This window comes from Helicoverpa zea, chromosome 16, assembly GCF_022581195.2.
Source record: "Helicoverpa zea isolate HzStark_Cry1AcR chromosome 16, ilHelZeax1.1, whole genome shotgun sequence".
NCBI lineage: Eukaryota > Metazoa > Arthropoda > Insecta > Lepidoptera > Noctuidae > Helicoverpa > Helicoverpa zea.
The window spans coordinates 9,223,962-9,240,779 of record NC_061467.1 but is presented as its reverse complement, the minus strand read 5'-3'; the positions used below and the strand labels follow the sequence as shown (position 1 = coordinate 9,240,779).

General features: G+C 35.3%; 1 protein-coding gene across 2 annotated transcripts in view; it reads right to left on the bottom strand.

The window, feature by feature from the left end:
- Positions 1–16,818, bottom strand: part of LOC124637337 (vascular endothelial growth factor receptor 1-like) — a 139,734-nt gene that overhangs the window by 99,839 nt on the left and 23,077 nt on the right. For both annotated transcript variants that reach the window (XM_047173701.1, XM_047173702.1), the window contains 6 exons: positions 13,855–13,949; positions 13,004–13,148; positions 9,340–9,520; positions 8,055–8,332; positions 7,519–7,562; positions 6,585–6,748 (listed from right to left, as the gene is read on the bottom strand). In XM_047173701.1, coding sequence (XP_047029657.1) covers positions 6,585–6,748; positions 7,519–7,562; positions 8,055–8,332; positions 9,340–9,520; positions 13,004–13,148; positions 13,855–13,949 — 907 coding nt within the window. The remainder of the gene's footprint in view (positions 1–6,584; positions 6,749–7,518; positions 7,563–8,054; positions 8,333–9,339; positions 9,521–13,003; positions 13,149–13,854; positions 13,950–16,818) is intronic.

The following is a 16,818-nucleotide window of genomic DNA, read 5'->3' as shown; positions in this document are numbered from 1 at the left end:
AATTTATGAAAATCTAGACTTATATCATAAAGCTGAAGAGTTTGTTGTTTTGCTTGAACGTAGTAATGTCATATACTTGTAGACCAATTTGTAAAATTATTTAGTGATACCATGGTTTCATCATGAGAATATTCTGCCAGCGAAAATATGCCATTAAGCTATATGATTCTATCTATCTATCAATCCTATAAAATAAAATGCATAAAAGTAGTTTTACTTATATGCGAGGCTTGTCACCTTATTTGAGTTATCGCAGTATATATCCTAGGTACGTAAATAACGCCATCTATGATGGTACATGAATGAAATGTCACTCATCTGTCAATTATTTGACGTTTGCGCTAACTGTATGTCGCAACGTGGTACAGTCCAAGACCTTGTTCAGATAAATCGTTTTATACATTGCTACATAAGAGCAAATGCCAGTTAATTCAGAAATTATATGGTAATCATTTAACTTTAGTTTTGTAAACTATGTTATGGTTAATTTGGTTTAGTAACCGAAATAAATGATGTGTGTAACGAGTTAGTTTTTTGCAAATACGGTGACTAAAGTAAGTATACGAACGTGCGGTTTCAAATTGAGGTACTTTAACCGTGCTGCGGGTTGTTCGAAAGAGATACCGCGGCCCTGGTACATAAAAGGCCTATGACGGAACACGACGATTTTAGTCAGTAAGAGTCTGACACTCCCTCACCGCTGCTAACCCACAGCGGGAGGGGTCATTTGATGATTTTACGTCGATAAAAAAAAAAAAAAAAAAAAAAAGGTACTTTAACCGTCAGTTGCACAAAGCTCTATAGCTCTATAGCTCTATAGCTCTAGCGTTATAGTTCAAACTTCATTAAATCTATTGCTGACACTTTTGAACTTGTTGACAAAGAAAGAGTCAGCAATAGATTTAAAAAGCTTTAACTGTAATGGAGCTTTGTGCAACTGACGGTAAGACCACAGATACTTACAGTACTTGGTAAGACTATTAATTTTAATCCGTGGTTTCAAATAGAGGTCTGAAAATCTTGCTCATTTCACATAGGATCGTAAGATTTTCGTGCAATTCATACGTAATGAGTTTAAGTAGATTTGAATCCCACCCAAAACAAAAATGTGAAAGACTGCCAAGTTCGATAATATGGGAATGCTTCGCCTATAAAAGAAGTGAGATCTGAATAAGTACCAAGTTCCATACACATACCTCAGTTAAAAATAGTTACTTTTTAATGATGTTACTTGGAAAGTTTTCATACACCTTGTTATAAACCTACTAAACGCAATGAATCAAGTATTTAATTTTCTATTAAAACTTGCCAAGTAACATCATTAAAAAGTAACTATTTTTAACTGAAGTATGTGTATGGAACTTGGTACTTATTCAGATCTCACTTCTTTTATAGGCGAAGCATTCCCATATTATCGAACTTCGCAGTCTTTCACATTTTTGTTTTGGGTGGGATTTCATTTATTTTTGTAAGGTTGTTTATTTTATTTTTTTCTTATGATGAAGTTAGTTAAAAGAATGTCTCATTTATACTATCTTTTAGATTTTTTAATATGCACTATGTTTCTTAAAAAGAAATGAACTAGATTAACTAAATGGACTAGATTTACCAACTGACTGACATGACATGTTATCATATATTATGTTCGTGGATCAAAGTTACACATTCGTTATTTTCGAAAGTGATTCACACTTGGCCGTTTTCAGATTTTTTTTTTCTAACTACACTATTTTACTTCTAACTAAACTAAATACAAACCATTCGAAGATATATTATATAAATATAGATAAATTTAGTTCGTTTTAGTTCCTTAAGGGTATAAATTTACACCGGGTATAAAACACCTTCATTATTTTGAAACCGACTCACACTTGGCCATTTTCAGATTTTTCCCTTTACCTTGACATAAAGACCTACCTCCATGCCAAATTTCAAGTTAATACGACCATTGGAAGTGGTCTAGGTTTTTGATGAGTGAGTCAGTGAATCAGTCAGTCAGTGAGTGTATAGTAAAAATAGCGATTTTCTGACGTCAATATCTCAAGACCTACAATAGGTATATTAATGAAATTTTGTATTTTAGATAAGTGAGGGGGTCTCAATAGATACTAGAAATTTGATATGCGTAAATAAAATAGATTTTGAGTTACAGGGGGGTCGAATTTGGCCCGAAATGGTTCGTGTATTTCTCTCAGATAGTGAGCTATTTGATGCTAAAGTAATCCTTTAATCAGGTGTTAATATTAGCGTAACTCGGAACGTAATCTGTGTTCTCTATTTGTAATGAAAGGATCATTTGAAAGATAGTTGTTTAGTGATAATTATGTATTTCAATACTTGACACTATCTAGACACACGGCCGGTGTGTCGCTTTTTTTGCTCGAACTTGGCGGACACACTGCCGTGTGTCTAGATAGTGTCAAGTATTGAAATACATAATTATCACTAAACAACTATCTTTCAAATGATCCTTTCATTACAAATAGAGAACACAGATTACGTTCCGAGTTACGCTAATATTAACACCTGATTAAAGGATTACTTTAGCATCAAATAGCTCACTATCTGAGAGAAATCCTATATAAACAGAGTTTGTGATAATTATATTACCACTAAAACCAAATAAAACCTACATTGGGAATCTAATTGCGACAGACTTAAAGCTGGTAGACCGATTAATTTCATTAGGTTTCTGTGGGTTGTTCATGAAGTTTGTGACTTCAAAAATAGTTAATTAACCATTAAAAATATAAAGAAATGTTTTCAATAAAGCTATGAACAGGTTCCCTCTATTCTTGCTCTTGTCTTTTACATGCTTTAGTGGAGGCGCATTTGGTTTTGTATAGAATAACTAGGCAAAATTATTTTTTTTTTTTCAAATTCGTACATTACCTACACGTTTAAGGTATCCTATAGGTACATTGCCTAGGTATTGTATAGAATAAAGGATTATACAGATTGCCCGTCACTTTATAAATGTTTTATCTCCTGAACTTACGCATATAAAGTCATGTACTCGCTTGCCTAAAACAATATGTGAGTATCTTTGTATTTTTTGTTCCATGTACTAAGTAATCCGTAAGATAAACTTGTAAACGAACAGTCAACGGCACCAACATCAACAAATCTTGGATCTTCTAGAATTAGGCAAAAAGAATATTACGAAAATATGTGTATTGTTGTTCTTCAGGGCTCAATAAATCGGATACCTATACTTTATTTCCTAACAAAATATATACTCGTAGGAAAATATTGCTTACATTTGTACGCTTATCTGGTGAGCTCGTTCAGGCTGAAAGATTACTATACTAAGTATATAGAGCGTCACAAAAATAAATAAAAAATAATGAAAAGGCTATGATATCTACAAAACTTTTCCTTCGTGCATACCTACTTTTCTGGTTGATTTTTTGTCATGTAATAAATACGAAAGTTTGTCTGTCTGTCGGACTTTAATACCGAAACTACAAAAGTGGTATAAATGAGTACAGATAGTCTAGTTAGAGCCGGAAAAAGGACAGGTTACTTTTTATTTGAGTGCGGAAAGCAGTGAATTAGCCGATAACAGCTTGGCTATGAATGTAGATAATCATTTTCATTATTTACATAGTCATACAGAGGCATAACAATTTAACATGCAATGGGCGGGCAACCAAACCTTTTCTGCATTAATTTGACCACTTACGACAGTTTGTATCTATTAACATAGTTTGAAATATGTTTCTTGAACTCCCAAGTCTAGACACTATACGCCATAATTTCGTACTTAGCATTCGAAAAGCATTAAATAGCAAAGGATTTCTAAAAACGTCTTACACCATTTTATGTAAGAGTACCTAATGAGTCATGGAGGACCGTTCAGAATAATAATAGTGTGAGTAGGAAGGAAAGTACTTGCGCCAGTAGCTAGCATGGAATGATGTATGACGGTTTGCGTAGGGTTGCTCTAGTTTATAATTCGCTGGATTTGTGGGATTTTTCCACGGGGCTGGGAAAGCCGGGGAAGGAAAAATTATCAATTTTGTATATTTGTATACCGGTAAAAATATTTGAGAAGTGTTTTGATTTTATATTTTTTAAACAGTAAAATATTATTTTGTTCTTTTCTCGTTCACCATTTGGCTCTGTATGTTTTTTCAAAACTCAATTAAAGGTTTTAAATTTGAAGAAAAACAATGCTTCTCACTGTTTTTCATAAAATGAGTAAGCAAAATTTTTGTCAATTTCAGTAAATTTTCACTTTGATTTATTTTTGCTTTTGTCAAAAATCATCAATTAATATGGGGATGGCAACCCTATGTATGTTGCACTTAAGATAGTGTTGCAGTTAAGATGGGTAGCTGTCTATTGAATATGCATTGGCATTCTAATTGCTTTGTAACGCTAGGAGCCAAGTTTCAGCAATCTGTTCCCATACAAATTAGGCTAGGTTACGTTATTTTCTCATTTGAGTTTAAAATTCGCTGGGAAGTATCCAGTATTATTTAGATTTGGGTTTTCAGATTCTTGGACTTTAACAATCTGTCATTTTTCAACTTTTCCACCCGTAAGAAAAAAACTGTGCTACTGTTCTCATTCCTGTGATCAGAGCCCTATGTGGCACAATGAAAACGAATGATGCGAAAACGATAATTAAAAACTTGTGAAATATCTATGTATCAGTGAATATAAATATAAATACATATCTTAATTCTACTTGGTCTAAACCAAACCCTAAACTTTATCCTTAGTCGGTGAAATTTTATCCCTAGTTCATTTTGTTTGAGACCATAGTACGCAGTACCTACTTCCTTCAAACAAACCCGGGGCTACCTACAGACATTTTGCTTAAAGAACAATTTTGTAAGTTGAGAGAATTTGGTACCTACATTTTGTCTCAAACACATTATCACGATTTGATTTCGTTTACCTGTTTGGCTTGACAGTCATTTAGTTCAGAAACTTTACCCACTTTTGTCTAAAATACTTATTTCTTTTGTTTGCCGGGCCGGTCGGTCGGTCAATCGGTTGATATATAAATCAACTGTTGATATGTATCATAGAGTTTGCTCTAATCGCTTATTGAAAACCAGTTTCAAATAAGTTTCCCATTGTTTTAGAAATGTTGCTGAAAACAACATAATACAGGCATTATCTTTTCATTGTTGGTTTGAGCTTTTGTACATAATTACTGTAATTAGGTTTTTAATTGGTTTTTAAACGTTGTAATAAAATAACAAAATACAGCTAAACCTTTAAGATATTATAATACATTCAACAACGGTTCATTGTTCTACAAAATCCTTAACAATATCTGGATATCCCAAAATTTAATATTTCAGCTTGAAAATATAAACTTAGTTTCTTCTTGATAAACTTGTACCCGCGAGCCACGGAGAATAAAATTTCTAGCGGAGATGTCATGCACGCAAAGTCTCCTAAGAAAGTAGCACGCCAAAATGCCCGTATTCCGGGGACGAGGAACGTTAATAGGTACTCCCTTACACGCTTCTATGGAACCCAATCAATCAAGACCAATCTTTCACCTGAACGCCGATAGACGCCAAGCTGATAGCTAGGAACTGATCACGCCTACCGTATGTAGCTTGACCTACAAAAAGGCGCGTAACCTACCTTCCTTAGGGCATCTCCGCTATCTTTCCTTCCTCCGTGCCGCGAGTTTTGTAACGCCTGTAGGCCTAGTAATAACATTGAAGCAACAATACGACTTGCTATTAATATTCTGTCAGGCACGTGTAAAGTTCCTCTGGTTAATAAGTATAGTTAATAATTTATTAAATGGTAACATCGTATAAGTTGGTATACGTTAACATGAATGGAAGCATATTAACAGTGTAGTACGAGGGTTATTTTGAGTAACATACGCCGAGTTGCGGTTAATATTGATGATCTTAAACGGTGAATTAGTAAATTTAAAACTTCATAGAAACGATCCGTTTGATTTCAAACCATAAGGCATAAATCATTATAAGTTCTAGAATTAAAAAGAGTTAAACCATCAGCCAATATATAAAAAAATGGTGGACAAATTGTAGGTTACTTACCTCATGAAAATTTTCATGAAAAAATAAATTAATAACTTTATTTTGCACTTTCAAAATTTTGATGTTACCAAAAATACTGTGGTTTGTTAAAGGGTTGGTCATAAAGGTACATCGATCATACGACGACGGTTCGCTCGAGATAAATAATTAATTATTTTACAACGAAAGCTTTAAATCGGTCCTCACGTACGAGAAATTTTAAGAGCAACACCGAAATCACTTTTAGAATATTAAACAACTAAGTTAAAACTTCGTTTTACGCGGTTAAAATTAATTATGTGGTTTATGTCTACGATGCTATTGACCTTTTACTTTTACATACCAGAAAAAAAAATTGTTCTGAAAATAAAAATCATCGCCCTGTGAAAAACAAGTTTATATGTCACAACCCTTCGAGAACAACCTTATGTACAAATCTTATTTTTTTTTACAATTAGGTAGTATTTTCACCTTTCAAAAACAACTATACACTAAAAATCATCATCAAAAATGAACAACTATAAAAAATAGAAACAAAATGACTACATCTCTACTACTCACGTACGCAACTGCAGTGGGAACCACGCGGGGCGGCAACTTAGTGGCTCGAGCGGAGCGGAAACGGGAGCGGGGCGGAATGATTTGAGCACGCGTTTGACGACGCGCGCGCTTAGCACGAACACCGCGCCCATTAGCCAGGCGCCGAGAAGTGCTCCTAATATCGCCTGGTAAATAGAAAAATGTATTAAAGAATACCAGAAAATGTCAAGCAATGTTACTAAAATAAAAGTATATGAAAAATGACAGAAAAAGAAACGCTAATGTAATAAATAGGTAATGTTAATTACTAGACGCCATTTTGGATACATAACGGGAAAATAAGTGACGGGAGACATGTTTCATATGATTTGTCCTTTTGTTTTCACAGTTTTCATAACAGGTATCTAGTATATTTTACCCATTTGACTAGCCGAGAACCATGCCATTCGAGAGTCTTAACCATGAGAGAGACTATCCAATCATTATTTAATGTATGCGCCATTCGCTACAAATGATAATGTTGGTTGAACTAAAGTATTTTACTATTTTACTTTAACGTAACACCTAATCCTCTTCACTTATATACATTACTGTCATACAAAGAGAAAGAGGCACTATTTCATAATTAACAAATAATACCTGCGAGGCTAGCAGCATACTTGACATAAACCCATATAAGATACTCAGCTAAGTGAAGTGGTCTATTCTTGTTCCCAATCCAAGAGACATACATTATTAAGTCTTCTTGTCCCTTTATTTAAGTGGGTATTCCATTTCCCGAATCTTTATTGTTTAAGTGTGCGTGGGATGCCATGTCTCCGAAATTAGGATTTTTTTGCCGTTCAAATAAAAACTAAAATGAATGTTTGATTTGTATTTGCTATCTATTTTAGGTAACGAAATTGTTATTGGAGGTTTTATTTGTTTAGGATAATATGAAAGTTAGATAACTTACATAAGTTCCAAATGCGAAATTACTTGACGAAGGAGCATCGGGATCTGAAAGAAGATAAAGCTCTGAAAATTAAAATCATTAATGTATTTTCCTGCACCCACAAGGAAATAAGTCTGGAGATCGCAAGATTGCATTCGTGCAATCTTGCTCATCAATCAATCTTGTTTGTTAACAGCTTAATGAATGAAAACGATGTTAATGACTGTAATCTATCAATGTAACATGTCTTAAGTAATCCGCGCTATTTGTGTCTAATTTAATTTGCATTCTAACTTCTGCCCACGATTCAAAAAGATAATACGGAATGTTCCATGTTTTTATATGTTTTCCTTTTTTATATAAAATCTATAATTTTTGGATAAAGTAACAATGTCCCTCCAAGCATATATTTGCTTTTCATATTAAAAGAAAACGAATCGCGTTAGTATTGTAACAATTTATATGCGTATGTTATTGTATTAAAAACTCGTACATATAAGTATTTACTTCTCACAAATACAGCTATCACTACAGCAATATTTTAAATACGTACTTACCAAAAGCAGTAGCATTTCCCGCTGGCCCAACACATCCCCTATCATCTACTAAATTAACTCTAGCCAAAAGCTTCACTTTAGGCGCTGTATTCTTCATTCGCTTTTGTCGCTCTCCGCTCCGATCGTCGCTCCGCTCGACACTGCGGTCACTCACTGGTAGGAGCAACCAACGGGTTGAGTCGCCTTCGGACACGAATCCATCGGTGTCCACGTGGCGAGTAATGGTGTTTGCAAACCATGGTGACGGATGGGCGTCCGAGACCATTTGTTTGCCAAGACTGGAAAATATTTTTTTATTAGTATGAAGGGAATGTAGGAAGGGAGGAAATGAGGTCAAGTTGATGATCTTGATTAAAAGATCATCAACTTGACCTCATTTCCTCCTTGACGAAGGGAACGGGGATCTCTTATCATAAGGCTCCGCAAAATGCGCATCTGTCCCAACCTCTATATTGGCACGGACCCACAAACACTTTTTTGATAAAATGGACTTGAAAATAATTCTACTTAGAATCTTTTACGTATAGTTTCGAGGTATAAAAAACTTTTTGATTTTCAGAAAAAAAGAGAAAGTATTTTTTAGTTCCGTTTGAAGGATTAATTCAAGGAACCATTACGTATAAAAGCAATTACTTAAAAAAGCGCCTGAAAAGACTTTTATAGCATACCTCCTTACAGATCAAAAGCCAATTTAATGTCTCACGTGTTTTTCAAAGATTACGCTAACATATACCGTTTTATTATTTAACAATACTTTGGACGGACATAGAACAAGGGGATATTTATATATTCCTTTACCTTTGATTGAAAAAATACCTTTTTTTGTTTTTAATTTGTTAGACCTTCCATATCTCTTTATCAAAATAACAGAGATATACAACCTAAGCGACAACTGGTTATATTCCCACGAATCGACCCGAGTTTTTTTCCTTAAGGAAAATTGGAATATTACCTTACAGGAATGCTTGGCAACCTTTACCTTTATTCCGACCTATGTATTATTGTTTTATTTTAACCCGATCAGCCGTGTCTGAACGCCTTTTGAAAGAATTGTGGACATTATTTGAAACTGCTTTCCAGTGGGACACAAATTTATGCCTTTTGAATTGGAAACCTTTTTTTCGGAAATCGGTTATAGTTAAGTTTTGAAAGTTGTGTCAATATTTCATTATCCAAGTTGACGTAATTGAAAACCAAAACCATTTATCTTAAAGTATTTTTTGCAGCAGTTTTCTCAAACATTTTTTAGTTAAATCAACCAGTAATATGAACTTTAACTAGTAACCTGACAATATAGCTCTGCTTGCCCAACTTTGCAGAAGGCAGTCTTTGCGGATAGCTTGGCAACGGCAGCGTCCAGCTCACATTGGCGAACATCTCGCCCTGAACAGTGACCGTCTCGGCGGACACGAGCGGCGCCGGGAGGCGGGGCGAATGTGCGCAAGAGCAAACACCCACCACACATTCTGGAACAAAGTTATACGTGACTACGGCGCTGCGGGACTGTTTGAAAGAGTTACCATGACCCTGGTACATAAAAGGCCTACGATGGAACATAATGGGTTTCAGCCAGTAAGAGTCTGACACTCCCTCACGCTGCTAACCCACAGCAGGAGGGGTCATTTGATGATTTACCATAAAAAAATTTATGCATGGCTATAAGTTGTAGTATTTCATTTTTTGTGTATATTGTGTAATAGCTCAGTATTTCTGCCAATGTTATTCTTTTTAAGGAAATTATACCGAATAAATGGTGAAAATAATAAATACAAGCTGTTGATTTGCATCCGTGCCATATTCAAGGACGTAATTATGCTAATGATTCTCGACCCAAATCAACAAAAAAATTGGTACGTAATTTTTTTTTTCGGAATTCCGTCAATATCATCTAGCCGTATTTAAACTTGGCGCGTGTGTTACTGGCCTTAAAACCGTGCTGCCCCTCACACAACCGCAAACGCAAAGCAAACGCAACGATTATTCATAAATTTCATTCATAAAATTGGATTACTTCTGAAATACTACGACATTACAATGACAAAAAAGCAGTGCATATCAGCTATTTCCCGTCTACTATAATTCCAATCGATTATTTACGTATTTTATGTCCTCCTCCTGACGTATGGCACAAATGCAAATCAACACCTTGTATTATTGCATTCCAAAAGATTATGAAAATTGCTAGTACCTAAGTAACAATGTTTTTCCCCTTAAATGTTCTCTGATAAAAATAGAATTTATCGTAGAGGCTACACGTCGTTTTGTGTGAACAAGCTACGCAAGCAGCGAGAATCGTATAGGAGGCACGATAAAAAGCAATGGTGTAAGTTCATAGAGGAGTATATGGGAAAAGTACATAAGGGAGTATATGAGAACAGTACATAAGAGGAAATAAGGGAGCATATTGTGTAAGTTCATTAGGGAGTATATATATGGGATAAATACATAAGGGAGTATATGAGGACAGTACATATTGGAGTATATGAGAACAGTACATAAGGGAGTATATTGGAAAAGTACATAAGGGAGTATATGAGAACAGTACATAAGGGAGTATATGAGAACAGTACATAAGGGAGTATATGAGAACAGTAGATAAGGGAGTATATGAGAACAGTACATAAGGGAGTATATGGGGACAGTACATAAGGGAGTATATGAGATCAGTACATAAGGGAGTATATGAGAACAGTACATAAGGGAGTATATCGGAAAAGTACATAAGGGACTATATGAGAACAGTACATAAGGGAGTATATGAGAACAGTACATAAGGGTGTATATGAGAACAGTACATAAGGGAGTATATGGGGACAGTACATAAGGGAGTATATGGGGACAGTACATAAGGGAGTATATGAGAACAGTACATAAGGGGGTATATGAGAACAGTACATAAGGGAGTATATGAGAACAGTACATAAGGGAGTATATGAGAACAGTAGATAAGGGAGTATATGAGAACAGTAGATAAGGGAGTATATGAAAACAGTACATAAGGGAGTATGTGGGGACAGTACATAAGGGAGTATATGAGAACAGTACATAAGGGAGTATATGAGAACAGTACATAAGGGAGTATATGAGAACAGTACATAAGGGAGTATATGGGAACAGTAGATAAGGGAGTATATGAGAACAGTACATAAGGGAGTATATGAGAACAGTAGATAAGGGAGTATATGAGAACAGTACATAAGGGAGTATATGGGGACAGTACATAAGGGAGTATATGAGAACAGTACATAAGGGAGTATATGAGAACAGTACATAAGGGAGTATATGAGATCAGTACATAAGGGAGTATATGAGAACAGTATATAAGGGAGTATATGAGAACAGTACATAAGGGAGTATATCGGAAAAGTACATAAGGGAGTATATGAGAACAGTAGATAAGGGAGTATATGAGGACAGTACATAAGGGAGTATATGAGAACAGTACATAAGGGAGTATATGAGAACAGTAGATAAGGGAGTATATGAGAACAGTAGATAAGGGAGTATATGAAAACAGTACATAAGGGAGTATATGAGAACAGTACATAAGGGAGTATATGAGAACAGTACATAAGGGAGTATATGAGGACAGTACATAAGGGAGTATATGAGAACAGCACATAAGGGAGTATATGGGAACAGTACATAAGGGAGTATATGAGAACAGTAGATAAGGGAGTATATGGGAACAGTACATAAGGGAGTATATGAGAACAGTACATTAGGGAGTATATGAGAACAGTACATAAGGGAGTATATCGGAAAAGTACATAAGGGAGTATATGAGAACAGTACATAAGGGAGTATATAAGAACAGTACATAAGGGAGTATATAAGAACAGTACATAAGGGAGTATATCGGAAAAGTACATAAGGGAGTATATGAGAACAGTAGATAAGGGAGTATATGAGGACAGTACATAAGGGAGTATATGAGAACAGTACATAAGGGAGTATATGGGGACAGTACATAAGGGAGTATATGGGGACAGTACATAAGGGAGTATATGGGGACAGTACATAAGGGAGTATATGAGAACAGTACATAAGGGAGTATATGGGGACAGTACATAAGGGAGTATATGAGAACAGTACATAAGGGAGTATATCGGAAAAGTACATAAGGGAGTATATGAGAACAGTACATAAGGGAGTATATGGGAACAGTACATAAGGGAGTATATAAGAACAGTACATAAGGGAGTATAGCGGAAAAGTACATAAGGGAGTATATGAGAACAGTACATAAGGGAGTATATGGGGACAGTACATAAGGGAGTATATCGGAAAAGTACATAAGGGAGTATATGAGAACAGTAGATAAGGGAGTATATGAGGACGGTACATAAGGGAGTATATGAGAACAGTAGATAAGGGAGTATATGAGGACAGTACATAAGGGAGTATATGAGAACAGTACATAAGGGAGTATATGGGAACAGTACATAAGGGAGTATATGAGAACAGTACATAAAGGAGTATATGAGAACAGTACATAAGCGAGTATATGAGAACAGTAGATAAGGGAGTATATGAGAACAGTACATAAGGGAGTATATGAGAACAGTAGATAAGGGAGTATATGAGAACAGTACATAAGGGAGTATATGGGGACAGTACATAAGGGAGTATATGAGGACAGTACATAAGGGAGTATATGAGAACAGTACATAAGGGAGTATATGAGAACAGTACATAAGGGAGTATATGAGAACAGTACATAAGGGAGTATATGAGCACAGTAGATAAGGGAGTATATGAGAACAGTACATAAGGGAGTATATGGGGACAGTACATAAGGGAGTATATGAGAACAGTACATAAGGGAGTATATGAGAACAGTAGATAAGGGAGTATATGAGAACAGTAGATAAGGGAGTATATGGGGTAAGTATACAAGGGAGTATATGGAGAAAGAACATAAGGGAGTATATGAGGACTCAACTCACCATCCAACTCCACATGTAGGTTAGCAGAAGTATGTCCGTCCCACGGGTGTGCGATGAGTCTCACCATGTAAGCGCAGCCGGGGCGCACTGCACATGTCTCGGCCACGTTGTTCGAGAAGGCTGGTATTAACCACCATGTCGCCTCCTGTACAAAATAATGGCTTATTTACACCATATGTTTCAAAAATTCAAGACATACATAGGTATCAAACCTGCTGCGAGATCGTTCGAGAGAGTTACTTCGCCCCTGGTACACGAAGGGCACCAGAAGGAAAATTATTTTAGAGAATAAAAGTCTGACACTTCGTTCTATTGCACCCACAGCGAGGGGGTCGTTTAATAATTTCCCATAAAAGAAGCATATTAAGGCAAGTGGAAAGGTATTTGGTCAGGTTAGGTTAGGTTATTGTTTATTTATGTATGCCAGCTTATTGTGCGCAGGGTAAAAGCCTGCTTAATGATTTCCTTCCTTCCTTTCTTTCTGTCTAAAACCACTAAAGGCAAATTGCCTTAGGTGATATTTGTCACGTCATGCGTCACAGCAAAGTTGAACTGATTATAGTAGCTATAACGACTTAAGGAATTAAGACTAAAGGTAAATATGCTATACTGGATTTCTGACTTTTTTCCGCGGATTCACCCTCGTCCTGAGGGACTACTACTATGAGGGGCTATTTCCCAGATGGGGGAAAAAGTATCCTATGCCTATCTCATGATTCATGGCTACCTACCCAATTCCGAATACTCCGCCCCCAAAGTTCAACCCACTGACCAAATTACCTTGAACTTATGCACCCAAAATTCGTATTTCCACAAATAATTACAATTCCCACTTATATAATTCCACTTACCCCAGGAATGTTATATTCGTAGCACATGGGCGAGTGACAATCAATTGTGTCCGTCACACTGCGCACCTCCAGAGAATAGTCCCTAGCGGCCGCACCTGTATCGGGAAAAAATAAATTTAGTTACAAACGCAAGGCTTTTTAATGTTAACTCACTAATTGTTAATTAGAAACCGCCAACACTGTTGCTGAGTAAAAAAATCTTTGTCAAAAAATTGCAGGAATATTTTTTGTGTAAAAAAGTAAAGGTCATGGCATACATGAACGGTACGGCACGTCGCAGCTGATATTAGGTAGCTGCATGTTTGCTGTCACCTCGTCGTTGACTTTTTTATATTGACCATATAAACTAATGCCATATAATTTGTTTTTCATAAGATACGATTTAAGGGTTAAATTGAAATGTCAATTTAATCGCTGGGTTAGCGCTGCACCGTGACATGTCGATCATGTCTGCCATAACTTTTAGTAATTATTTTTTTGTTCACCGTTCGGTGAACGATGAATGATGTTCACAATAACTGAACGAAATTCTGCGCCTCAATCTCGTCAAAAGCTTGGAAGCGAAGAGTAATTTATATTTTTGACGATAGATGTAAGGCCATCTTTGTTTAGATTTTTATCTTACAAAAGCGGGGCCTGTATTGTAAGATTATCTATAATTTACACGTTCGTGAAATAAAAAACTACGTGGTACTAAGTGTTAACTATCCAGTTTTTTTACTAGGTACATATTTTCGTAAAGACAGATTTTAAATCAAGAAAATATATTAAAACATTAAATAAATCACCATTACCATTGTACAGGATTTTGGTTACTAAGAAAATCTACCAATGCTTTTTAAAAAAATGCACATCATAAAGCAAGTACTGTAAAAAAAGTTGAATACTTACGATGGTACACGAGTGTGACTCCTGCCTTAGTATAACTACCGCTAGATTTAGTTTACAATGTTTTTATGAAGCTCCGAGAAACGCGAGTGATGTTAGATTTTCAGTTTTTTTCATCCTCAATAGACTTAAAAACGGAGTCTTTGAAAATCTTTTGAAAGTCCGTACATTATAATGCTTTGATGTTCCGTTTCTAACTTGTATTTGTTTTTAATCGGACTTACCATCGGAAGCAATTTAGTGTGAGTTTCTTATGATCCTATTATTTCCTTTTTTTATTTTTTTTACGTAAATTAAGGTATGACATGTAAGAACTTGTTTAAATTATTTATGGCAAAATGGCATCCTATATTCTTACAGAAATTCAAGATACAGACGCCAGCAGATCAACCTTACTGAATCTTTCAAATTTAACCAATCGAACACTAATCTTCCACTATTGTGATAAGGTTGAAAATCTATTGAAGAAAGACTGATTGAAGTAAGTTGATGTGTTGTCATCTATAGGTACTTTTATTACTAAAACAACAAGGCTTTTGTCACCAGGAAAGTGCACGAATATCGATATTAATAACAACGTTATTGGTAGGCTTAATGCCATACTCATATTTAGATTAGCAACAAATTCACACAAGTACGCAGTTATCTGCCGGTGTAAAGGCGCCTTTCAACCCACGTATTTTTATTTTTATTTATCCGAAACCGTTGGAAGGATTCCCAAAACAAAAATCTCTATAGGAAAAAGTGTATTCTGTTCGCTCTGTAACTTTAAATAGTTTATTTAAAGTTATTTTTTATCTGAGTACGCAGAGTAATTCCCACGAGACACGGTTGAAACCGCAGGCGGAAGCTTTGTTCATAATAATGAAAGCCATTTAGGTTTATTTTTTTTTAAGTTTCTCAGTTTGACCCGTAGGACTGTGCGCGATCATCTCATACATATTTAGCTGAAAGATTTTGATCCGGTATCAGCAAAGTATTTATCAGATTTAGGAGGTGTTGTGAGGCATTTTAAAAAGCCGATTTATTTTTTCTGAAAAATTTAATAATTGCCTCTTCTTTCTCTATTCCATTAGGACAAGGCCCTAACATCAAATTGACAAAGATAAACATTATAAACACACTGTAATTACGGAACAAAGATAAAGGCTGTGTTGTTATTATCGATCAATCAATTGTCGCTTGCGTTGAATTTTTGGGCGTTTTTTTAATGTTTTGCAAAATCATGTCTGCGCGTGAGAAAATTAATCGTTTGAAAATAAATAAATATTGATCTGTTAATTAATTACGTTTATGTTGTTTATAGAAAATCATACAAGAGTTGGCCATCAACACGAATGGATGGTGCAAAGGTCACTGAAATACATTTTTATGTTTGCTTTTGGTAGTCTCGAAAACGGTATATCTCGAAAATAGAACCTATTCTTTGGGCACCTGTTGCAATGGTACCTAAGTGAATTGCCTGAGGGATTTTCGCCTCGAAAGCAGTTAAGTTGAGATTAACTGAAAACGTTATGTAAAGAGATAAACGAGGCTTTGATTATTATTAAATTCATAAGTTTTTCTTACAAAATTCTTGTAATAAATTGCAAAGATATGCACTTTCAATTACCAATTGTTTTTACACCCTATCATCACAGTACATTAGCCACTGTTTTTCGTACGAATCTGAATGTTCTATGTATCAACATTAGACAATAATGGACAGAGTTTCCGCTAGTCTGTCTGTTTTTCTTACCATTCATACATACAGAACATAACATACGTAGGTGCATACCAAGGAGCGATGAAAGATAGCCGAGATGCCATAAGGAAGGTGGGTCAGGCGCTTTCTTGTAGGTCAATGTAACGTTATTAGAACTAACGAGGCGTTGGGGTTCCTCGTTAAATCAAACCAATCTGTCAAAAATTGGTCTTGATTGATTGCTGATTTTATTTTTAAAATAATGGAAGGCTTCTAAAGCTTTACCTTTATTTTATTTTTGGGTTCAGTTTATGTACATATTTACATGACGTAAAAAAAAAGCCTTATTTATACATATATACAACTAAAAAATGGCATCAAAAAACTCCTCA